This window comes from Oryx dammah, unplaced genomic scaffold (assembly GCF_014754425.2).
Source record: "Oryx dammah isolate SB20612 unplaced genomic scaffold, SCBI_Odam_1.1 HiC_scaffold_13, whole genome shotgun sequence".
NCBI lineage: Eukaryota > Metazoa > Chordata > Mammalia > Artiodactyla > Bovidae > Oryx > Oryx dammah.
In genome coordinates, this window is record NW_024070197.1 from 7,098,640 (window position 1) to 7,124,337 (window position 25,698).

Sequence of the window (25,698 nt, forward strand, 5' to 3'; positions counted from 1 at the left end):
TGAATTTATTCTCTCTCACATTGTCACATCACAACCTATACCTCAAACTGACGTTTTCTATATAGATGGGACTAAAAACGCCAAAGCCTCATTCTGGTTTCTCAAAGAATATAAAATCTTTTATACTAAATTTCACTCTGCTCAACAAAACAAATTAGATGCTGTCATTTAGGTTATTCACCTACATTTTCATCCTATTAATATAGCTTCTGACTCCTTATATTCAGTTTTTGTATTAAGAAATATAGAAGCTTTCACCATAAATTCTAATCAATCTATTATCCAACAACTTTTTCTTGAACTACAATTATTGTAAAGAACCACACTTCCCCCATTTATATTCAGTTCAGTTCAGTTCAGTTCAGTCGCTTAATCATGTCCGACTCTTTGTGACCCCATGAATTGCAGCATGCCAGGCCTCCCTGTCCATCACCATCTCCCAGAGTTCACTCAAACTCATGTCCATCGAGTTGGTGATGCCATCCAGCCATCTCATCCTCTGTCGTCCCCTTCTCCTCCTGCCCCCAACCCTCCCAGCATCAGTCTTTTCCAATGAGTCAACTCTTCGCATGAGGTGGCCAAAGTACTGGACTTTCAGCTTTTGCATCATTCCCTCCAAAGAAATCCCAGGGCTGATCTCCTTCAGAATGGACTGGTTGGATCTCCTTGCAGTCCAAGGGACTCTCAGGAGTCTTCTACAACACCACAGTTCAAAAGCATCAATTCTTTGGCGCTCAGCCTTCTTCACAGTGCAACTCTCACATCCATACATGACCACTGGAAAAACCATAGCCTTGACTAGATGGACCTTTGTTGGCAAAGCAATGTCTGCTTTTTTATATGCTATCTAGGTTGGTCATCACTTTTCTTCCAAGGACCCATATTCAAACACATTCTTTCTTGTCTTCCTGGACAGATGGCTCATGGCAATGAACAAGCTGATAAACTTGTCTGTCTTGTTACTCTTGAAGAACATCATGCTCTATTATATAATAATGCTGGCTCATTACATCAAATTTGGAAAATTCCATACCAACATGCTAAAGAAATAATAATATCTCTACTTGTAGGCCCCTACATCTTCGACCCTTTGCACAAAGTATCAATCCTCGAGGATTACAACCCAGTGAACTATGGCAAATGCATGTAACTCATTGCCCTGAACTTTCTCCCTCTTCCTTCTTACATATCTCAATCGATACAAATTCTTATTTTATATGGGCCACACCTCCCCAAGGTGAAACTACACATGTTATAACCCACCTATTAATCTGCTTTACAATAATGGGAACACCTAGTTCTATAAAAACAGACAATGGACCTACCTATATTTCTAGGCCATTCAAACAATGTTTACAATCATTTTCTATTAAATGTATTACAGGTATTCCTTATAATCCACAAGCACAGGGCATAGTTGAACAAGCACATCACACACTGAAACTACAAATCAAAAAATTTTAAAAGGGGGAATACACAGGAACACTTCTATCTTCCTTATCTGTTATGGTCTTTACAGACCGGAACCTGGGGACTGGAGTCGACGAATAGAAGGCAAAAGAAGGATGCGGGGGACCCAAGTCTCAAGTGAAACAAGGGTACTTTATTTGCAGAAACGCATGCTTATATATCTTCAATAAAAATGATTACTCAGCCATTAAGAATGAAATTCCATCAGTTGCAAGAAAATGGATAGTCCTATAAGTAAAAGGTCACTGAAGGGAATCCAAGCAGGTGCTCTTTCCCATGATTTCAGTCCTGAGAACTGAGTGCAGCTCTGCTCGTTCCTGTTTTCCAGGGGAACTGATAAGGAACAGAGAGTCTTGAGAAACGGCACACAAAGGAAGAAAATGCAAATATTGGATCACTTAAAGTTGAACGTCCCCTGACAATTCCCCCTTTTTTATTTTTTCATAATTGGGGGTGACTGTAGATACTTTTTGTGACAAAGGCCCTGACCAATTGAGATTGTTTCGTTTGAACAATTTTAGTTGAAAAGCATCAGTATACTACAAATATAATCAACAGGATAATTATCAGCATTATAGCTCCAGATCCAATACTATGTGTAATTCTTTGAAACCATCCTCGAGGGTCTAGCCTAGATAATTGATCAGCTAGCTGTTCTGCTAAGGTTTCCAAATTGTTGGAAGAGGGTAGACTCTTAGAGAAGGTTTCAAAGATGTCCTTTTGTAATAACTGTACATTTAAGGAAGCATTATCATGTATGTCTTGCAAAAGAAATTTGATTTGTCCCCAATAGTAGGCATTATAGTTGAACCAAACAGAGGTAATACAAAATTGAGTAGAATTCCAGTCACATTTTAGTATAACTTGCTTTTGTAAATCTATTAATTGATCGCCGACTCATTGGATGGCTGTTTTTATTTCCTGTATTTCATCTTGAACTTCCTCATTTATCTGAGCCTGAGTGGTCCACATAGTATGCGCATCTTTGCTCCAATTTTGAATAAAGTTGCATGTTTGAATTGAGGCTTGTAAAGCAATGCCTGCGACAGCAGCAGTAGTGCAAATGTCTATTAATTCCCAAATGCCAAGAATTAATCATCCAATGAATCGTTTAGATCATCGAAGTAATTTAGTAAGTAACTGGGAAGCAAGTCCTGCCATGGGACCCTCTTCCCAGGGTCGTTGGAGATCTACTGGCAACCATAGATTACGTCGAGATTGAAGAATCAAAAGGGATTCGTTTTTCAAAGAAACATAGGAATTAAGACAAGTATACAATTTGCAATCTATACAAGTCACAGCACATAAAGTCTTATTAAACTGCAAGTTCCCTATAGCTATAACAAAAGGAAAGGGAACACAAGCTTGTATGAAGTATGAATGATTATAACGAAAGGAATAGTTACTATGACTACAGCTGGTCCCCATGAAATATCCAGTCCAAGTTCCAAGTTCTTTGGTGCTCGCGGCAAGTTTCCAGATGTCCCATTGTTCAGGCCCAATCCGTTCATTGAGGATGATTCGAGGGCGAAGGGGTGCCATTTCACCATCAAGCCAGCCAAGAAGTCATTTGTCATGGTAATGTCCATCATAGTATTAGCAACCTTCTATGGTACTTGAGTAGCATAATCACATACAGTTCTATTAATATCATCTGAACAGTTAGACAACCACATACCATGGGGTCCCAAATCAACTATGGTATAATTGGCCACAAACATTAATTTCCCTGATTTTGCTTGACATCTGTGTATATATGTACAGGAATATATTTAAAGTTCTTATATGTAACCCCTTTGCGAAATGATTTTTGTCCTTTTCTTAGAGTTTCAGTAGTGTCGACATGAAAGAAAGTCTCATAGAAAGAAAGGGCAGTAAACACTCCAAGTAATGTCTGAAAGTTCTTCTTTGGAGGCAGAATGAAAGTCCATGTTTGTCGGCTAATGTTAATGCATAATTCTGCTGGACCCATGCAGAGAGGAAGGACTTCATACCCTAGAGAAATATTAATCTCCCTTCTTCAGGATGAAAGGGCCCCTCCAAGCTCCAAGGAGAAGGCATATGTACTGAGTCACTGGTGGATTCGATCGGTCCTTTATCTGTCAATTAAACAACCTGCAGTAAAGGGGGGTTGGGTATATAGGCCCAGTTGCTGCTGCTGCTGCTAAGTTGCTTCAGTCGTGTCCGACTCTGTGCAACCCCACAGACGGAAGCCCACCAGGCTCCCCCGTCCCTGGGATTCTCCTGGCAAGAACACAGGAGTGGATTGCCATTCCCTTCTCCAATGCATGAAAGTGAAAAGTGAAAGTGAAGTCGCTCAGTCGTGTCCGACTCTTCGCGACCCCATGGACTGCAGCCCACCAGGCTCCTCCGTCCATGGGATTTTCCAGGCAAGAGTACTGGAGTCGGGTGCCATTGCCTTCTCCGACAGGCCCAGTAAGTATGATTAATTAATTCAGCTTGAGCAGGGGAAGCAAAAGCAAGCAAAGCAAGCATAGCAACAGAAATATTTTCTGAATTCCAAGGCATTCCCTGTTGAGAAACCAGATTTTCAGCTTGATTAGTAAGGGATTTTATTTGTCCCCAAGTAGGGAGATCATGAGGTCAATGACATCAAGGGTGGTGCTTCTTGAAGATTTTTAGAGCCGCCATGACCTGTATTCAGGAGAAGGCAATGGCATGCCACTCTAGTACTCTTGCCTGGAAAATCTCATGGATGGAGGAGCCTGGTAGGCTGCAGTCAATGGGGTCACTAGAGTCAGACACGACTAAGTGACTTCCCTTTCGCTTTCATGCATTGGAGAAGGAAATGGCAACCCACTCCAGTGTTCTTGCCTGGAGAATCCCAGGGACGGGGGAGCCAGGTGGGCTGCCATCTATGGGGTTACACAGAGTCAAACACGACTGAAGCGACTTAGCAGCAGCAATAGCATGACCTGTATTGGGATATTTTCCTCCTGGGGTTTTGTTTTTTCGTCTTTATTTTGAACACTGGAAGCTCCCCTGGGGCAGATCTGCCGAAGAGGAAGCTGACTGAGTTAGTTGGATTCATCTGGAGAAATACAAGCATACCCCTTTCCCTGTAAGATTAATTTCCCAGATTTCCATTGCTTAGTTAGCCCATCTTGATACCAAATGGGCAGAGGAAGAGAGGTATCCTTTAATTCCTCGAAACATTTTTCTGCTTGTGTCAAGATATCTCCTGCAGTAAGTTTAAAAAATTTAAAATGAATAAAGCTGTATTAACAACAGTTATAGGATTACAGAGTATATAGTGTTGAGATCTAGTAAAATTTGCTCTGGATAAGGAAGATAGAAATGTTTCTGTGTATTCCCCCTTTTTTTTTATTTGTAGTTTCAGTGTTTGATGTGCTCATTCAACTATACCCTGTGCTTGTGGATTATAAGGAATGCCTGTAATACACTGAATAGAAAAATATTGTAAAAATTGTTTGAATTGCCTAGAAGTATAGGCAGGGCCGTTGTCTGTTTTTGTAGAGTCGGGAGTTCCCATTATTGCAAAACAAGCTAATGGGTGGGTTATAATGTTCCGTGTAGCCTCACCTCGAAGAGGGGTGGCCCATATAAAAGAATTTGTGTCGATACAGACATGTAGGAAAGAAGATGGGGAAAGATCAGGGCAATGAGTTACATCCATTTGCCATAATTCATTGGGTTGTAATCCTCGAGGATTAACACCCTGTGCAATGAGTTGAAGATGTAGGGGTGTACAAGTAGAGCAATTATTAATGATTTTTTTTTTTTTTAGCATCAGTTCAGTTCAGTCGCTCAGTCGTGTCCGACTCTTTGCAACCGCATGAATCGCAGAACGCCAGGCCTCCATGTCCATCACCAACTCCCGGAGTTCACTCAGACTCACACCCATCAAATCAGTGATGCCATCCAGCCATCTCATCCTCTGTCGTCCCCTTCTCCTCCTGCCCCCAATCCCTCCCAGCATCAGAGTCTTTTCCAATGAACCAACTCTTCGAATGAGGTGGCCAAAGTATTGGAGTTTCAGCTTTAGTATCATTCCTTCCAAAGAAATCCCAGGGCCGATCCCCTTCAGAATGGACTGATTGGATCTCCTTGAAGTCCACCAGTATGGAATTTTCTAAATTTGGTTTAAGGAGCCAGCATTATTGTACAATAGAGCATGTTGCTCCTGGGGAGTAGCAAAATAAACAAGTTTATCAGCTTGTTCATTACCATGAGTCATAGGGCCGGGAAGGCAGGAATGTGTTCGAATATGGGTAATATAAATGGGGGAAGTGCAGTCCCTAATAAGAGACTGTAGTTCGAGAAAAACTTGTTGAATAATAGGTTGATTGCAATTTATAATAGAGGTTTCTATATTTCCTAATTTAAAAACTGAATATAAGGAGTCAGAGACTATATTAATAAGGATGTAGGTGAATAACTTGAATAAGAGTATATAATTCGTTTTGTTGAGCAGAATGAAATTTAGTATAAAAGACTTTGTATTCTTTGATAGACCACAATGAGGCTTTGGTGTTTTTAGTCCCATCTATATAGAAAACATCGGCTCGAGGTATAGGTTGTGATGTGACAATGAAAGAGATAATAAATTCAGTATTTTTCAAGAAATTCCAGAGTTTGTTAGAAGGATTATGAAATGAAATATCTTTAAAATATTCCAGAAAGGCTATTTGGAAATTGGTAGATGTTTGTAGTGCATTCTCAAACTGAGATTTATTAATTACAATGTTATGAGGATCAAAGCCAATTAGAGTCTCAGTTCTATTTCTCCCATTAATAATTATTAGAGTGAGCAAATCAATATAGGGCATAAGTGACCTTGTCCCTCTAAAATGGGTATAGATCCATTCTATTGGGTGTTCTTGTTGGGCAAGAAGGCCCGTGGGGGAATAGGGAGAAGGGAGTATAAACAACTCGAGAGGTAAATCAAGTCTAATACGAGTAAGAAACTGTTTTTGGAATTTATTTTGTATTAAACGAGGTCTATTTAAATAGGGATCTCCTTTCAAAGTATTCAATAAATTAGCCAGTCGATCATTTGCAATGCCTAAAGTGGGTCTAATCCAGTTTATATCGCCTAAAAGTTTCTGAAAATCATTCAAGGTTGATAATTTATCAACATGAATCTCTGTTAGTTGAGGAGTAATACGTTGTCTATTAACAACAGAGCCTAAGTAATGGTAAGGAGTAGAAGTTTGAATATTTTCAGGAGCAATGTTTAATCCAGAGTCTTCCAAGCATTGTTGAGCTATGTCAAACATTTGTTGAATTTCTAAAACACATAGAGCTGAAGACAATGTATCATCCATATAATGCATAACAAGAAAGTTAGGAAATTGTTTTCTCACAGGTTCAAGGGCTTTGGCTACATAATATTGACACATGGTAGGAGAATTCATCATTCCTTGAGGCAATACAGTACACTGATATCGTTTATTAGGCCCAATATGATTAGGATCAGAGAAGGCAGTGGCACCCCATTCCAGTACTATTTCCTGGAAAATCCCATGGATGGAGGAGCCTGGTAGGCTGCAGTCCATGCTAAGGGTCAGACAAGACAGACTCCCCTGTCACTTTTCACTTTCATGCATTGGAGAAGGAAATGGCAACCCACTCCAGTGTTCTTGCCTGGAGAACCCCAGAGACAGAGGAGCCTGGTGGGCTGCCTTCTATGGGGTCGCATAGAGTCGGACACACCTGAAGTGACGTAGCAGCAGTAGCGGCAGCATGATTAGGATAAGAAAGAAAGAAAGCAAATCTCTCTGGGTCTACAGGGTGTAAAGCTATAGTAAAAAAGCAACCTTGTAAATCTATAATAATAATATGCCAGTTTTGAGGGATAGTGGCAGGTGATGGAATTCCTGGTTGCAATGCACCCATAGCTTTCATAGATGTTTTAATTTTTCTAAGCTCTGTTAAGAGATGCCATTTGCCAGATTTCTTTATTACAAAAATGGGAAAATTCCAAGGGGAATAAGATTTCTCAATATCCTTTGATTTCCATTGTGTATTGATAAGTTCTTTGATAGCCTCCAATTTCTCTTTTGTGAAGGGCCATTGCTCTGCCAAATAGGCTCGTCATTTTTCCAAGTAATTTTAATAATTGCATTGATTGTTAGGTGAGCAGTGGCCCATAGGAAATATGTGGAATATATATTTGAGTTTGCCATTGCATAAGCAAATCTCTTCATATTAAATTGAGGGGTGTATCTATCACATAAGGTCGTAATGTTGCAGGCTGGCCTTTTGGTCCCTCACATGGATATATTTGGACACTTTGATAAACCTCTTGTGCTTTGGTTTGAGAAACTCCTGCAGTTTGGCAAGAAATTCTCTGTATAGGCCAAGATTTGGGCCATAAATGTTTGGAAATAATGGTAATACTGGATCCAGTATCAAGAAGACCAGAAAATCTTTTGCCATTAATTTTGATATTTATATTTGGTCATGCATATTCAGATACTATTGAGGTCCATAAGGATTATTTTTGATCTGTACTGCCAAATCCACCTGTCCGGATACCATTAGAGGGAGTTAATAGACAGGTAAGGTAAAAGAAGTAGTTGGGCAGTTTTGTCCCCCTTTTTGAACTGCCATAGTATCTGAAATGACATCATAATTTGAATTTCTCCCTTTTCATCGGAATCAATTATTCCAGGCTGAACAGTAATTCCTTTAGAAGTCAAGCTAGATCGGCCAAGTAAAAGGCAGAAGGTTTGTGGGGGTACAAGAGTATCCACCTCATTAGTTTAAGTGGGACCTTATATACTTCTCAACTAGCTGCTAAGAACAGATAAAAAGAATACGTCAATGTTGTAAGAGGTCTATTAGGCCCTTTCCCAAGACATACATCCTGAGATAACTTTGGTACAAGATTAGCCAGGGAGAACAGGTTCCAGACAATGTCTCTATGCAAGATATACTGTTGCTGTGTAAGCAGGGGTACAAGTCTTGAGATATAGGTTCCCAGGCAAGATTTGTTACAATTATAATCATTACCATAGAGCCTAAGAAAAGCATTTCCATGAGTAAGACATTCAGCTGGGTAATCATTAGTTCTGGACCTAAAGAAAGGTCAGTTCTCCAGCAAGATACGTTGTTGCACAAAGCTTAAGGAAAGCATGAGTGAGAATGTTTGTCTCCTCCTTACAGGGCCTGGGACTGCCTGTCTAAGCGTTAACTTTCATTTCCTCCTGCTTTTAGGAGAATATTGTTGCCAGGGAAAGGGGTGGAGAAATCATTCTGTAACTTCTTCCTGCTGGGAAGGGGTGTAGACCCTAAATTGTTGAGGCAACATATTCTCCTTATCCTCATATTGAGGGTCTCTGATCCAGTGGCCCTAAGTAATAGATAGAGGAGGCAGAGGAAACTGCAGGAGCATGAACAATCACTTGTAACTTAAATGCCTAAGCCACTTAGATACAAAGTTCATCATATAGTTACAGATATTAAATGCAAACAGCAAGAACCAGATGACTACAATTATTACAGTCAAGATAGTTTTCCACCAAGGAGCGCTTTGTATTTGAGCTTCTATAGGATTACATTGCCCTGTACTGGTTAACATTTCAAAAGTAATTTGGTTTTGGGCAGTACCAGCTCGAGCATTAGAATTGGCACGATTTTGGGCCATCCCCTGAAGCCACATGGTCCACTGAAGATATTCTCCTGGTTTAAGATGAGCACTTATCAAAAGTCACCAATCATAAGTTGCAAAATTTCCAGTAGTAGATGCCATAGCGTTTAAAAGTTCCTTAGTAAAAGGCGAATGAGGGCCATACATAGTTACAGCTTTTTTCATTTGTTGCATGTGAGAAAAATCAATGCCTTCCTATTGAGGTATTATTTGCCATGGGGTGTTCAGTTCAGTTCAGTTCAGTTGCTCAGTCGTGTCTGACTCTTTGCGACCGCATGAATTGCAGTACGCCAGGCCTCCCTGTCCATCACCAACTCCTGGAGTTCACTCAGACTCATGTCCACCGAGTCAGTGTTGCAATCCAGCCATCTCATCCTCTGTTGTCCCCTTCTCCTCCTGCCCCCAACCCTCCCAGCATCAGAGTCTTTTCCAATGAGTTAACTCTTTGCATGAGGTGGCCAAAGTACTGGAGTTTCAGCTTTAGCATCATTCCTTCCAAAGAAATCCCTGGTTTGATCCCTTCAGAATGGACTGGTTAGATCTCCTTGCAGTCCAAGGGACTCTCAAGAGTCTTCTCCAACACCACATTTCAAAACCATCAATTCTTTGGTGCTCAGCTTCTCAAAAACAGGAAAAGCAGAGAACCCATCAGCCGCAGAGATTCAAGACTGCAAAGCAGGTAACTCAGAAAGACTTTATCATGAAGGAGAATGAGTGGATAGTATTTTTTCATAAATACAAGTGTGTGCCAAAGGCTTATCATTGTCATCAAGAAAAGTACTGTCAGCCTTAGTGTCAAAAAGAGCCTAAGAAGAATTATCGTCAGGGTCATCTTGTATTTGAATTGAGGGGCTTTTGGTTTTGTGTCCATTGCAGGAGGAGGAAGAGGAGCACTTGGGGCAGGGCTGGTGGGAAAACTCTGAAATATTGTATGTTGTTCTAATTGAGCCTTTTGTAAAGTTTCATCATCTAATTCATATTCATGTAACAAGTGTTCCATCTATTGTTGAATATTGGGGAGGGGAGAGGCTAGAATTACCTTGAAATGGCAGAATCACAGCTTTAATAAGAGCCCATAGGGCCAGAAATCTATTGCAATAGTTTTCCCCCATCTTGAGGCTCATTTAAGATTCTCTTTAATCTGGTTCCAAATTTCTAAACTGAAACTGCCTTCATCAGGGAACCAGGGATTATGTTGAATCACCGTTTGGAGATAAGCCTCTATTCGCTGACACGAAACTGAAAGTCCTTGAACTTATACAAAGGAAGAAAATGCAACATATTGGATCCCTTAAAGTTGAATGTCCCCTGACACTTATCCAGAGCAGAGTTTACTAGATTCCTGTCAGGGAATGTTTAACAGGAGGATTCCTATGTGCTGTTTCTCATAAATCCTCTGTTCCTTATCAGTTTCTGTTGTCAGAAACCAGTGGAACTGCACACTGCTCCCAGGACTGAGGTCATAAGATGAGAGAGGCTTGAATCTCCTTCAGTAAACATTCTCCTTATGACAAAACCACTTAGTCTTGATCCTCTTTCTTAAGATATGCATTGTCTCCTGACCTTGTGACCATTATTAATCCCTTGCTCCCTTGGTAACAGTTGCTGTAAGTTTGGTTTTCTGATCTTTATCATTATCAAAAGAAATTTCTTGTACAACAGCCTAATATATACTCAAAGAAAGATCACTAAAGCATCTTTGCTCCATCAGAGCTTGGGTCCCCATGTCTTTCTTTCTCTCTCTATCTCTTTCAATTTCTTATCATTGACTCTGGACCGCCAGGTTCTGGTCCATTAAAGGACCCCAACAAGTGGTGCTTGAACAGGGACTCTGGTATATGTGGCATTTAGGCTGGAGGGACTCAGGGCCTATTGAGGTTGGGACCTATTGAGGTCGTTAAGTACTAAGACACAGGTCAAACGGCTGGAAAGCCCCATCATTTCTCTACTTTACTTTACCATTTGTTTAAAGCTCAGGGACTTGTGGTTTCATGCCAATGAATGGAGGTTGCTTTCAAACAGTGGTTAAATGAAATCTTTGCTTTCCTAATAAAGGTAGTTTTGATTTAGAAATTCGGCACCTGGTAAAAGAAAATGTTGAACGAGCCACCAGGCAGGGAAAAAATATTCCAGTTGATTTCTGACCCCTATGGGCTCTCATTAAAGCTGTAATTCTGCCATTTCAAGGTAAATTCTAGCCCTCCTAATAGTCGACGACAAAACACTTATTGCATGAATATCAAGTAGATGATAAAACTTTACAAAAAGCCCAAGGAGAACAACATAAAATATTTCAAAATGTTCCTACTAGCCCTGCTCGACTGCTTCAAATGCTCCTCCTCTGCCAACAGGCAAAAATCCAGAAGTCTCTCCTTTGCTAGAACCTAATGATTCTGACAATGACTCTCCTAAGACGTTTTTTCAAGGTTCTTCAGACGGCCCTCCTGCAAGCTCCTGCTTTGAGCTTGCCCCATAGGGTCAGAATTTAATTTGTCACTGGAAGAAAAGGTGTGGCCTTGGGAGTTTTGCCACAACCCGAGGGCCTCACTAGCAACCTATTGCTTATATAAGTAGAGAATTGGATGTAACTTCACAAGGGTGGCCCCACTGCCTAAGAGTAATTGGGGCAGCAGCTTTATCAGCACCTGAAGCTTTAAAAATAATTAATTGACAAAATCTTACTGTACTGACTTCTCATGATGTGAGTGGAATCTTAAATTCTAAGGTTAATATTTGGATGACAGACAGCAGACTTCTTAAATATCAGTCATTGTTGTTAGACCAGTAACTAAGCTTAAAGTCTGTGGACATTTAAATCCTGCCACTTTCCTTCCTAAGAAGGAAAACGAAACCCCTGATCACGATTGTTCCCAATTTCTAACTTTAAACTATGCAGCTTGGGAGGATCTAATGGATACCCCATTACACAATCCTGACATGGAAATATTTACAGATGGCATTTCTTTTGTTCGGGATGGAAAGCATAAAGCAGGTTACACCATGGTGATTGCTGAACAGGTTTTAGAAGCTAAATCTCTCCCCCAGGGAACCAGTGCTCAGTTAGTGGAGCTTGTGGCTCTGACCGGAGCTCTAGAGTTACACAAAGGGCAGCGAGGAAATATCTACATGGATTCTAAGTATGCTTATTTGACTATACCTGCTCATGCTGCAATATAGAAAGAAAGACAGTTTAAAACAGCAACAGGAGAACCTATGAAGCATTTCAGAGATATCGAGCGACTTTTAACTGCTGTATATTGTTCTAAAGAAGTAGCTATTATGCATTGCAAAGGCCACAGCAGGCATGGGAGTAAAGCAACTGAAAGTAATCAGCTGGCTGACTGTCAAACCAGAAAAGCGGGACTTTATGAAACCCCTTCACTGCAGGCACCCTTGATCTGGTCAGGTCCTATAGAACAGGAAAAACCACAATATACTGAGGAAGAATTAGAAAGATACGAGAAAAGAGGAACTAAGATTATGGATCAAGGATGGTTACAGTCCGAGGATGGACAACTAATAATTCCTGAAAATGCTCAATGGAAAATTCTAAGGGTTTACACCAGAGTTTTCATGTGGGTGCAGAGAGTACTTACCAGATGGCATCTCGTTTGTTTGAAGATAAAAATGTAATGAAAAATTTAAAGAACATTATCAAAAGGTGAGGTTTGTCAGAAAAATAACCCAAAGACTGAAAAGCTAGCAAAATTTGGATTACAACAAAGTGGAAAGTATCCTGGAGAGGACTGGGAAATTGATTTTACTCATATGCCAAAAGCTAATGGGTATTCTTGTTTACAAGTTTGGGTGGATACTTTTACTGGATAGATCTTTGCGTGGTTCAGCAACAACCTTTCATGCTCTTCTGAACAAAAAGTCCTTGGCACAGACTCATATTTGCAAACAATCAGCACTTACTCTCTTCCGTGACAGAGGCTCTCTGAATTACAGGCTTTGCAATCACAAGTTTCTGACGCCGATGGTTTCTCCATCTTTCCAGTTTTAAGAAATCCTGATGCTCAAGAGCACATAATACCTCAATATGACGGTATTAATCTTTTTTTACATGCAACGAATGAAAAAGGCTGTAACTGTGTACGGCCCACATTGACGTGTTACTAAAGAGCTACTAAATGTTGTGGCATCTTCTATTGGAAATTTTATTCCCTATGATTGGCTCTCCTTAAACCAGGAGAATATCTTCAACGGACAATGTGGTTTCATGATATAGCCAGAGATCATGCTAAAAAGAATGCTCGAGCTGGCACTCTCCAAAACAAAATTACTTTTGAAATGTTAACAGGCGCCAGACATTTTGATACCACAGAAGCTCAAATACAATGCCCTCCCTTCAGTTCAGTTCAGTTCAGTCACTCAGTCGTGTCCGACCTTTAGCAACCCCATGAATTGCAGAATGCCAGGCCTCTCTGTCCACCACCAACTCCCGGAGTTCACTCATACTCTCGTCCATCGAGTCAGTGATACCATCCAGGAATCTCATCCTCTTGTCGTCCCCTTCTTCTCCTGCACCTAATCCCTCCCAGCATCAGAGTCTTTTCCAATGAGTCAACTCTTAGCATGAGGTGGCCAAAGTACTGCTGTTTCAGCTTTAGCATCATTTGTTCCAAAGAAATCCCAGGGCTGATCTCCTTCAGAATGGACTGGTTGGATCTCCTTGCAGGCCAAGGGACTCTCAAGAGTCTTCTCCAACACCACAGTTCAAACACATCAATTCTTCGGCGCTCAGTCTTCTTCACAGTCCAACTCTCACATCCATACATGACTATTAGAAAAACGATAGCCTTGACTAGACGGACCTTAGTAGGCAAAGTCATGTCTCTGCTTTTGAATATGCTATCTAGGTTGCTTGTAACTTTTCTTCTAAGGAGTGTCTTTCAATTTCATGGCTGCAATGACCATCTCCAGTGATTTTAGAGCCCCAAAAAATAAAGTCTGACACTGTTTCTATTGTTTCTCCATCTATTTCCCATGAAGTGATGGGACCGGATGCCATGATCTTCGTTTTCTGAATGTTGAGCTTTAAGCCAACTTTTTCACTCTCCTCTTTCACTTTCATCAAGAGGCTTTTTAGTTCCTCTTCACTTTCTGCCATAAGGGTGGTGTCATCTGCATATCTGAGGTGATTGATATTTCTCCCGGCAATCTTGATTCCAGCTTGTGTTTCGTCCAGTCCAGCGTTTCTCGAGATGTACTCTGCATAGAAGTTAAATAAGCAGGGTGACAATATACAGCCTTGACGTACTCCTTTTCCTATTTGGAACCGGTCTGTTGATCCATGTCCAGTTCTAAATGTTGCTTCCTGGCCAGCATACAGATTTCTCAAGAGGCAGGTCAGGTGCTCTGGTATTCCCATCTCTTTCAGAATTTTCCACAGTTTATTGTGAGCCACACAGTCAAAGGCTTTGGCATAGTCAATAAAGCAGAAAAAGATGTTTTTCTGGAACTCTCTTGCTTTTTCCAAGATCCAGCAGATGTTGGCAATTTGATCTCTGGTTCCTCTGCCTTTACTAAAACCAGCTTGAACATCAGCAAGTTCACGGTTCACTTATTGCTGAAGCCTGGCTTAGAGAATTTTGAGCATTACTTTATTAGCATGTGAGATGAGTGCAATTGTGCAGTAGTTTGAGCATTCTTTGCATTGTCTTTCTTTGGGATTGGAGTGGAAACTGACCTTTTCCAGTCCTGTGGTCACTGCTGAGTCTTCCAAATTTGCTGGCATATTGAGTGTAGCACTTTCACAGCATCATCTTTCAGGATTTGAAACAGCTCAACTGGAATTGCATCACCTCCAAAGTAGCTTTGTTTGTAGTGATGCTTTCTAACGCCCACTTGACTTCACATTCCAGGATGTCTGGCTCTAGGTGAGTGATCACACCATCGTGATTATTCAGGTCATGAAGATCTTCTTTGTACAGTTCTTCGATGTATTCTTGCCACCTCTTCTTCTGTTAGGTCCATACCATTACTGTCCTTTATCCAACCCATCTTTGCATGAAATGTTCCCTTGGTATCTCTAATTTTCTTGAAGAGATCTCTAGTCTTTCCCATTGTGCCGTTTTCCTCTATTTCTTTGCATTCATTGCTGAAGAAGGCTCTCTTATCTCTTCTTTCTATTCTCTGGAATTCTGCGTTCAGATGCTCATATCTTTCCTTTTCTCCTCTCTTGTTTTCACAGCTATTTGTAAGGCCTTCCCAGACAGCCATTTTGCTTTTTTGCATTTCTTTTCCATGGGGATAGTCTTGATCCCTGTCTCCTGTACAATGTCACAAACCTCATTCCATAGTTCATCAGGCATTCTATCTATCAGATCTAGGCCCTTGAATCTATTTCTCACTTCCACTGTATAATCATAAGGGATTTCATTTAGGGCATTCCTGAATGGTCTAGCAGTTTTCCCTACTTTCTTCAATTTGAGTCTGAATTTGGTAATAAGGCGTTCATGATCTGAGCTACAGTCAGCTCCTGGTCTTGTTTTTGTTGACTGTATAGAGCTTCTCCATATTTCGCTGCAAAGAATATAATCAATCTTGTTTCGGTGTTGACCCCCTGGTGATGTCCATGTGTAGAGTCTTCTCTTGTGTTGTTGGAAGAGGGTGTTTGCTATGACCAGTGCATTTTCTTGGCAAAACTCTATTAGTCTTTGCCCTGCTTCATTCCGCATTCCAAGGCCAAATTTGCCTGTTACTCCAGGAGTTTCTTGACTTCCTACTTTGGCATTCCAGTTCCCTATAATGAAAAGAACATCTTTTTTGGGTGTTAGTTCTAAAAGGTCTTGTAAGTCTTCGTAGAACCATTCACCTTTAGCTTCTTCAGCATTATTGGTTGGGGCATAGATTGGATTACCATATATTGAATGGTTTGCCTTGGAAAGAACAGAGATCATTCTTTTTTAGATTCCATCCAAGTACTGCATTTCGGACTCTTTTGTTGACCATGATGGCCACTCCATTTCTTAATTATTCCTACACCCTAAATTCAGCAAACTTCCTTTGCCATAAACATTGCCACAAACCTTTGGTCTTTTACTTCGCCAATCTAGTTTGACATCTAGAGGAATTACTGTTCACCCTGGAGTCACTGACTCAGATTATAAAGGAGAGATTTAAATGATGATGTCATCTCAGATTCTATGGCAATTCAAAAAGGGGGACAAAATTGCTCAATTACTTCTTTTGCCTTACATTTCTATTAACTCCTCTAATACCATATGGACAAGCAGATTCGGCAGATCAAAAACAATCCTTATGGATATCATTGGTATCTCAATATGCCCGGCCACATATAAATATCAAAATTAATGGTACAAGATTTTTTGGTCTCCTCGACACTGGATCTGATATTACTATTATTTCCAGACACTTATGGCCCAAAACCTGGCCTATACAAAAAAATCTCTGGCCAAATTGCAGGAATTTCTCAAACCAAAGTACAAGAAATTTATCAAAATATTCAAATCTACCCATATGAAGGACCAAAAGGCCAGCCTGCAACATTAAGACCTTATGTGATAGATGCACCCCCTTAATCTAATAGGAAGGGACTTACTTATGCAATGGCAAACTCAGATATACATTTCACGTTTTTCCTAGGGGTCACTGCTCATTTAAGAAACAAAGCAATGATTAAAATAACTTGGAAGAATGACGAGCCTATTTGCACAGAACAATGGCCCCTTACGAAAGAAAAATTACAGGTTACTAAAGAACTTATAGACACACAATTAGAATTAAAACATATTGAGGAATCTTACTCTCCTTGGAACTCGCCAATTTTTGTTATAAAAAAGAAATCTAACAAATGACATCTCTTAACAGACCTTGGAAAAGTTAATGCATCTATGAAACAAACCCATGGGTGCACTACAACCAGGATCCCATCCCCTACTACTATTCCTCAAAATTGGCACATTATTATTACTGATTTACAAGACTGATTTTTAAATATACCTTTACACCCTTTAGACTGAGATGCTCTTTCTCTCTCCCCTTTCCTAATCACATCGGGCCTCATAAAAGACTTCAATAGACTGTGTTACCTCAAGGTATACTTAACAGTCCTACTATTTGTCAAAATTTTGTGGCCAAGGCTTTACATCCAATGTGACAGCAAGTCACTCATGCATATATCATTAATAATATACTGTAACTACAAAAAGGAGAAGTGATATTTTTGACAATGAATGGCCATGATATTCATTCTTTAGGCTCCAGAAAAAACTGATTCAAATAAAATCTTTTTTGAAATTGCAAAACTGGTTCTTCTTACATGTGCATTTAGGAAAAAGTTAAGTTGTTAAAATACTTTTTTGGAGCTCCAATTCTGCCTGGGAAACAAATACAGGCCTAAGAAGAAACCTAAAGTTAACTCTTATCATGTCCTTGGGATACACTCTATCTAGAGTGGGATAGCCCACTCTATCTGGGACTCCAGCCATAAAGAAATTGGTGGAACTCAGGAAAAAATATATACATACATATATATATTGAGATATATGTATATATCAAAAAGATATTTTAAATGTCAAGTGGAAAACTATATTTGTCTATCTAAAATTATCTATGTCTCAATGTATGCTTTTGTTTTTGGATAATATGAAATTAATGAGCTCTATTTAAATTCAAGTTCATGTGAACTGAAAAATATTCAATATTAAATATAATGTTTATTTAAATATAAATTGATTGTTTGCTAGGATAATTAAGACATGTCTTAAATCATCATTATGTAATACTTTTATTGTGCCTAGATTTAAGGTAAACTAAGTTTGTCAACAAAAAAGTAAGTCTTTATATATATATATGTGTGTGTGTGTGTGTGTGTGTGTGTGTATAAATGAGATGAAAACTTTTAGATAAACTCTAATAAAAATAATTATATTTTCAAAATGTCTACCTAAAATAATCTCTTAGGATTGGGTTAACTTAAATTCACAAAATTGTACTAAATGAAATAATAAAAGTTTATTAAATAGCTAGGTCACTTCCAAATAAAGTAAGATTTTAGAACATTAATTACTGAACACTAACTTCCTCTTACAAAAAGTTTTTCTTACAGAAAAACTAAAGAGATTTTAGACTATTAATAAATATATTTTTTATTTGCCATAATGATGAATACAAACATATAAAAAAGCTTTCTGACAAATGAAAGAAAATTTTATGGCAAATGGATGGAACTCATTCCCCTGAACTTTCTTCCTCTTCCTTCTTACATGTCTCGATCGATACAAATTTTTCTTTTACATGGGCCACACCTCTCCAAGATGAAACTACATGACATGTCATAACCCACCTGTTAGCTTACTTTGCAATAATGAGAACTAATTCCATAAAAACAATGACCCTGTCTGTATTTCTAAGCATTTCAAACAATTTTTACATTCATTCTCTATTAAAAAAGATTACAGACATTTCTTATAATCTACAAACACAAGACACAGTTAAACAAACACATTACACACTGAAACTACAAATAAAAAATTAAATACGGGGGAATACACAGGAACACTTTTATCTTCCTTATCCAGAGCAGACTTTACTAGATTCCAACGCAATATATTCTTTAAGCCTATAACTATTGTTAGTATAGCTTTGTTTTAAATTTTTTAAACTTACTGCAAGGAGATATCTTGACACGAGCAGAAAAACATTTCGAGGAATTGAAGGACTCTTCTCTTCCTCTGCCCATCTGGTACCAAGACAGGTTGAATAAACAATGGAAATCTGGGAAATTAATCTTATAGAAAGAGGGGTATGCTTGTATTTCTGCAGATAGATCCAGCGAACTCACATGGCTTCCTCTTTGGAAGATTCGACCCAAGGGGGCCCTCAGCCTTCAACATAGAAAAAAGACAACAAAAACCCAGGAGGAAGAAATTCCAATACAGGCCATGGTGGCTCTAAACGTCTCCAGAAAGCACCACCCTTGGCGGCATCAACCTTAAGATCTCTGGTCTTGGGGAACAAATAAAAACCCTTACTAATCAAACTGAAAATCCAGTTTCTCAACAGAGAATGCCTCAGAGTCCTGAAAATGTTTTTGTTGCCCTGCTTGCTTTGCTTGCTGGCGCTTCCCCCCAACTCAAGCTGAACTAATCAATCACACTGGGCTTACATACCCAACCCCCCTTTACTTCAGGTTGTAGAATGGACAGAGAAAGGACAAATTGTATTAACCAATGACTCCATATATATGCTTTCTCCCTGGAGCCTTAAAGGGCCCTCACACCCTGAAGAAGATGGGAAACTAACATCTCTCTAGGTTATGAAGTCCTTCCTTTGTGTATGGGCCCAGCAAAATTATGCATAAATGTTAGCAGACAAACTTGGGCTTTTGCCCTGCCTCCAAGAGAGGACTTTCAGATGTTGCTTGGATTATTTACTGGCCTTTCTTTGTCCGTGACAATGTTTATACTACTGAAACTTGAGGGAAAGAGTTAGGGAAAGAACAAAGAACACTATGCAAAGCGTTTACTAGTTAGAATTTTAAATATACTCCAGTTCATTGGGACAAGTGTCAGGGCAAATCAGGAAAATTATTGTTTGTAGCTAATCATACAATTGTTGATTGGGGACACCATGGTATGTGGTTATCTAACTGCTCAGATGATATTAATAGCACTGCGTGTGTTTATGGGACTCAAGTAGCATAGAAGGTTAGTAACACTATAATGGAACATTACCGTGACAAAGGACTTCTTGGGTGGCTTGATGGTGGAATGGCACCCCCTCGTCCTCGAATAGTCCTGGATAACCAGATTGGGCCTGAACAATGGGACATCTGGAAACTTGCTGCAAGCACCCAAGAACTTGGGACTTGGACTGGACATTTCACAGGGACTAATCGCAGTCACAGAAACTATTTCTTTCGTCATACTCAATCCTATTTCATACAAGCTTGTGTTCCCCTTCCTTTTGTTCTAGCTATAGGAAGTTTACAATTCAATAAGACTTTACGTTCTGTAACTTATATAAATTGCAAATTATATACTTAACTCTTCTGTTTCCATAAGAAATGAATCCCTTTTGATTCTTCAATCTCAATGTAGTCCGGGGTTACCATAAATCTCCAGCGGCCCTGGGAAGAAGGCCCCATAGCTGGACTTGCTTCCCGGTTACTTACTAAACTGCTCCAGTGATCGAGATGATTCATTGGATGGCTGATTCTTCGCATTTTTGGATCAATAGCTATTTGCACCACTGCTGCCGTCACTGGCATTGCTTTACAAACCTCAATTCAAACACATAATTTTATCCAAAATTGGAATAAAGATGCTCATACTATGTGGGCCACTCAGGCTCAGATAGATCATATTCAAGATGAAATACAGGAACTAAAATCAGTCATCAAATGGGTTGGAGATCAATTAATAGATGTACAAAAAAACGTGATGCTAAAATGTGATTGGAATTCTACTCAATTTTGTGTTACACCTGTTCAATTCAATAATAGTACCTACAATTGGGAACAAATCAAATTTCATTTACAAAACACATGATAATGCCTCTCTGAATGTACAATTATTACAAAAAGAAATCTTTGAAACCTTTTCTAAAAATCTGCCCTCTTCCAGTAATTTGGAAACTTTAGTTGAACAACCAGCTGATCAATTATCTGGGTTAGACCCACGCGGATGGTTTCAAAGCATTACTCACAGCACTGGGTCTGGAACTGTAATTTTGGTGATTGTTTTGACAATTATATTTGTCGTTCACCATTGCCTTCAAGCAGAATTGTTAGAACTAAACAAACTCAAATGGTAAGAACCCTTTTTACAAATATTATAAATAAGTGGGAATTGTCAGGGAATGTTTAACAGGAGGATTCCAACATGCTGTTCCCCATAAATCCTCTGTTCCTTATCAGTTTATGTTGTCAGAAACCAGTGGAACAGGACACCGCTCCCAGGACTGTGGTCATAGGATGAGACAGGCTTGAAACATCTTCAGTGAACATTCTCCTTATGACACAACTGCTTAGTCTTGATCCTCTTTCTTGAGATATGGACTGTCTCCTGACCTTGTGACCATTATTAATCCCTTGTTCCCTTGGTAATGGTTGCTGTCCGTTTGGTTTTCTGATTTTTATCGAAAGAAATTTCTTGTACAACAGCCTATATATACTCACAGAAACACCATTAAAGCACCTTTGCTCCATCAGAGCTTGTGTGCCCGTGTCTTTCTCTTTCTCTCTTTCACTTTCTTATCGTCGACTCTGGACTGCCAGGTTCCAGTCCATTAAAGGACTCCAACAGATTCTAACAACACAATATTCTCTCTAATGCTATAACTATTGTTAATACAGCTTTATTTGCTTAAAATTTTTAAACCTGTCACAAGGGGATACTTTGACAAAGCAGAAAAACATTTTGAGGCATTGAAGGATACCTCCCTTCCTCTGCCCATTTGGTATCAAGACGGGTTGACTAAACAATGGAAATCTGGAAAATTAATATTACAGGGAAAGGGGTATGCTTGGATTCCTCCAGATGGACCCAATGAAATCAGTTGGCTACCTCTTCAGAAGATCTGCCCAAGGGGAGCCACAGGCATTCAAGATACAGAATAAACAGCGAAATCCCCAGGAGGAGGAGTTTCCAGTACAAGCCATGGCGACTTGAAAATTTCCAAGAAACGCTGCACTCGTGGTCATCGACCTTATGATTTCCCCACTTGGGGACAAATAAATACCCTTACTAATCAAGCAGAAAATCTGATTTCTCAACAGAGAATGCCTCGGAATCCTAAAAATATTTTTGTCGCCATGCTTGCTTTTGCTTCCCCCGCTCAGGCTGACTTGATTAATCACACTTATTGGTTTATATACCTAACCCCCCTTTATTGCAGGTTGTAGAATGGACAGATATAGGACCAGCTGTATCCACTAATGACTCAGTACATATGCCTCCTCCTTGGAACTTGGTTGGAGGGGCCCTCTCATCCTGAGGATGAAGGAAGATTGACTAATATTTCTCTAGGCTATAAAATCCTTCCTTTATGTATGGGCCCAGCAGAATTATGTATTAATGTTAGTCGACAAACGTGGGCTTTCATCCTGCCTCCAAAAAAGAACTTCCACACATTGTTTAGACTGTTTACTGCCCTGTCCTTTTATGAGAACCATGTCAATACTACCAGCACTCTAGGACAAGGACAAAAGTTGGAATGTAAGGGGTTTACTTGTAAGGATTTTAAATATACTCCTATTTATTGAGATAGATGTCAAGCTAAATCATGGAAATTCATGTTTGTGGCCAATTACACCATTGTTGATTGGGGACCCCATAATATGTGGTTATCTAACCTCTCAGATGATATTAACAGCACTATGTGTGATTATGTTACTCAAGTAACATGGAAGATGGCCAACAGTTCAAAGGAACACTTCCATGACAAAGGACTCCTTGGCTGGCTTGATGGTGGAATGGCACCTCCTCGCCCTCAACTTGTCCTCAATAAACAAATTGGGCTTGAACAATGGGACATCTGTAAACTCGCTACAAATACTAAAAACTTAGAACTTGGACTGGATATTTCACAGGGACCAGTCATAGTCATAACTATTCCTTCCATTATAATCATTCATATTTTATACAAGCTTGCATTCCCCTTCCTTTTGTCTTTGCCATAGGAAACTTACAATTTAATAAGACTTTATGTTCTGTGACTTGTACAGATTACAAATTGTATACTTGTCTTAATTCCTCTATTTCTCTAAAAAAACGAATCCCTTTTGATTCTTCAATCTCAACGTAGTCTGTGGTTGCCAGCAGATCTCCAACGACCCTGGAAAGAGGATCCCATGGCAAGATTTACCTCCCAGGTACTCATGAAATTACTCTGACAATCTAAGCGATTAATTAGATGTTTGATTCTTGGCATTTTGGGGTTAATAGCCATTTGCACCACTGCCGCTGTTACAGACACTGCTTTACAAACTTCAATTCAAACACAAAACTTTATTCAAAATTGGACTAAAGATGCTCATACTATATGGGTCACTCAGGTTCAGAAAGATGAAAAAGTTCAAGATAAAATTCAAGAATTAAAAAACAGCCATCCAATGGGTTGGAGATCAATTAATAGATTTACAAAAACAAGTATTATTAAATTGTGATTCGAATTCTACTCTATTTTGTATCACTCCTCTTTGGTTCAACCATAGTGCTTACAATTGGATAAAAATCAAATTTCATTTGCAAGATATGCATAATAATGCTTTCTTAAAAGTACAATTGTTTAAAAAAAAAAAAGTACAATTGTTGCAAAAGGAAATCCTTGAAATCTTCTCTAACAGTCTACCCTCTTCCAACAATTTGGAAACCCTAGCTGAACAGCTAGCTGATCAATTATCTGGGCTAGACCCTCAAAGATGGTTTCAAGGCATTACACATAGTATTGGATCTGGAACTATAACGCTGATAATTATCCTGGTGATTATAATTGAAACATACCGATGCCTTTCAACTAAAATTGTTCAAACTAAAGAAACTCACTTGCTCAGGGCCTTTTTCACAAAAGTATCTACAGTCATCCCCAATTATGAAAAAGTAAAAAAGGGGGACCTGTCAGGGGACATTCAACTTTAAAGGATCCAACATGACATTTTCTTCTTTTGTGTGCCGATTCTCAAGGACTCTATTCTTTATCAGTTCCTGGAAAAAAGGAACGAGCAGAGCTGCATGCAGTTCTCAGGACTGAGGTCATGAGAAAGAGCATCTGCTTGGATTCCCTTCAGTGACCTTTTACTTGAAGGTAATTTATTCAGTTATGTCCCTCTTCCTCAGGATACGGAAGGCTTTCTGCTCCTTTCAAGATTGTTACTTGCTTGGCTTTGTTTATCTTCAATGTTTTTACTGCCTAAAGCTGCCTCGTATAAAGATATATAAACATGCGTTTTTGCAAATAAAGCACCCTTGTTTCACTCGAGACTTGGGTCCCCTGCTTCCTTCTTCTCATCGACTCCAGTCCCCAGGTCCCACTCTACAAAGACCATGACAGCTCTGTCTTCAGTTTCCACAAATAAGAGTAACTCTTCTTTAATCATACAACAGTTATATCTATCCAATGGAGAACATGACTCTTTTCCTATGCATTGTTCCTAGCACACCATCAGTCCCTGGTAAGTGTCCCTCTCCTCCTACGAAAAGCCCAGGCCTTTTAACATCTTGCCTACTCTGTTCAAGGTCAGTTGGTAGAACATTATGTTTTATAACAGGCTGGACTATGTACAGAAGGGCTTCCTGATCCTACTGACAATGATGAGTCATGTCCTATTACAATATTTTCTCCCCTCCCTGTTGCTAATTCACACACACTATTGAATTTTGTAATTCAGGCTGTGTGTTTTTCCAGGGAACATGCATGTGAATGAATTGTATCTAATGAAGTCAGTCCCTTCATCTCATTGATTCCTTCTCAGAGACCATCGTGAAACGCATGTAGCAAATGCATTTGATTAATGTATTACCAAAGCCAAGGACTTAGAGCTCACCACACAAAAGGCCAATAAACTGAGAGACTACTTGTTGGGTAAGGAATAGTGACTTTATTCAGAAAGCCAGGAGACGAAAAGATGGCGGACTACTGTCCCAAAGAATCATATTTGCTGAGGTAGAATTCGGGTTTCTTTTACACAAAAAGATCTCTATAGCTTCTCTTCAAATACAGACTTACCGCAGTTGCTGAGTACCTGAACTAAAGTCATCAGAGAATACATGTAGTGATAAAGGTAAAAGATTTGCCTCAACCACTCAGTCTGGTAAGTATGGCCCCACTATGTTCCTATCTTGTGACTTTTGGGTAAGATCCTTGTGACACACATTACATTGCTGTGTGTTTTCTCCAGGATAAATAGTCTGATACTGCTGATGAGATGTGAGGATATGGTTTCGTTTTTGTTTTTGTTTTTAACATTTGTGAAATTGGTGAGGAATCTTTCTAGAATGAATTCATGTTCTAAGACCTGACTAATCAATATATATATATATATGTGGCTTCTGTCCAGTATGAATATTCTCATGAAGCCTAAGATGTTGCCACACTCATGATATTTGTATGGTTTCTCAGTAGGATGAATTTTCTGAGCAACAGTAGGGTGTGAATTTTGAAGACTTCTACCATATACCACATTCACATGAGTTTCTCTCATGTATGGATTTTCTGATGTTTAGTGAGTGCTGAGACCTGAATAAAGGATTTTCCACACTTGAAACATTTGAAAGGTTTCTCTGTATGTATTTTCTGATGTTCTTTAAGGTTAAAATTTTGACTGAAGAACTTGCCACACTCATTACATCTGACAGGGCTCTCTCCAGTATGAATTCTCCAGTGAAGTTGAAGATGTGATTTTTGACTGAAGACTTTTCCACATTCATCACATTTTTAAGGTTTCTCTCCAGTATGAACTGTCTGATGACTTAAATGGGTTGACTTTAGACGAAAGGCCTTGCCACACTCATCACATTTGTAAGGTTTCTCTCCAGTATGAACTGTCTGATGCCTTAAAAGGGTTGACTTCAGACGAAAGGTCTTGCCACACTCATCACATTTGTAAGGTTTCTCTCCAGTAT

General features: G+C 39.4%; 3 protein-coding genes across 6 annotated transcripts in view; all 3 read right to left on the reverse strand.

Annotated features, from left to right (window-relative positions):
- The window catches only part of LOC120871952 (zinc finger protein 665-like), a 385,017-nt gene that overhangs the window by 337,598 nt on the left and 21,721 nt on the right, over positions 1-25,698 (reverse strand). The gene's annotated exons all lie outside the window — the stretch shown is intronic.
- The window catches only part of LOC120871962 (zinc finger protein 347-like), a 232,281-nt gene that overhangs the window by 137,373 nt on the left and 69,210 nt on the right, over positions 1-25,698 (reverse strand). The gene's annotated exons all lie outside the window — the stretch shown is intronic.
- LOC120872055 (zinc finger protein 610-like) overlaps positions 22,740-25,698 on the reverse strand; it is a 67,943-nt gene continuing 64,984 nt past the window's right edge. Inside the window, exon 3 of the mRNA XM_040252208.1 lies at positions 22,740-22,912. Within this exon, the coding sequence (XP_040108142.1) occupies positions 22,833-22,912 (80 nt within the window). The 3' untranslated portion in view covers positions 22,740-22,832. The remainder of the gene's footprint in view (positions 22,913-25,698) is intronic.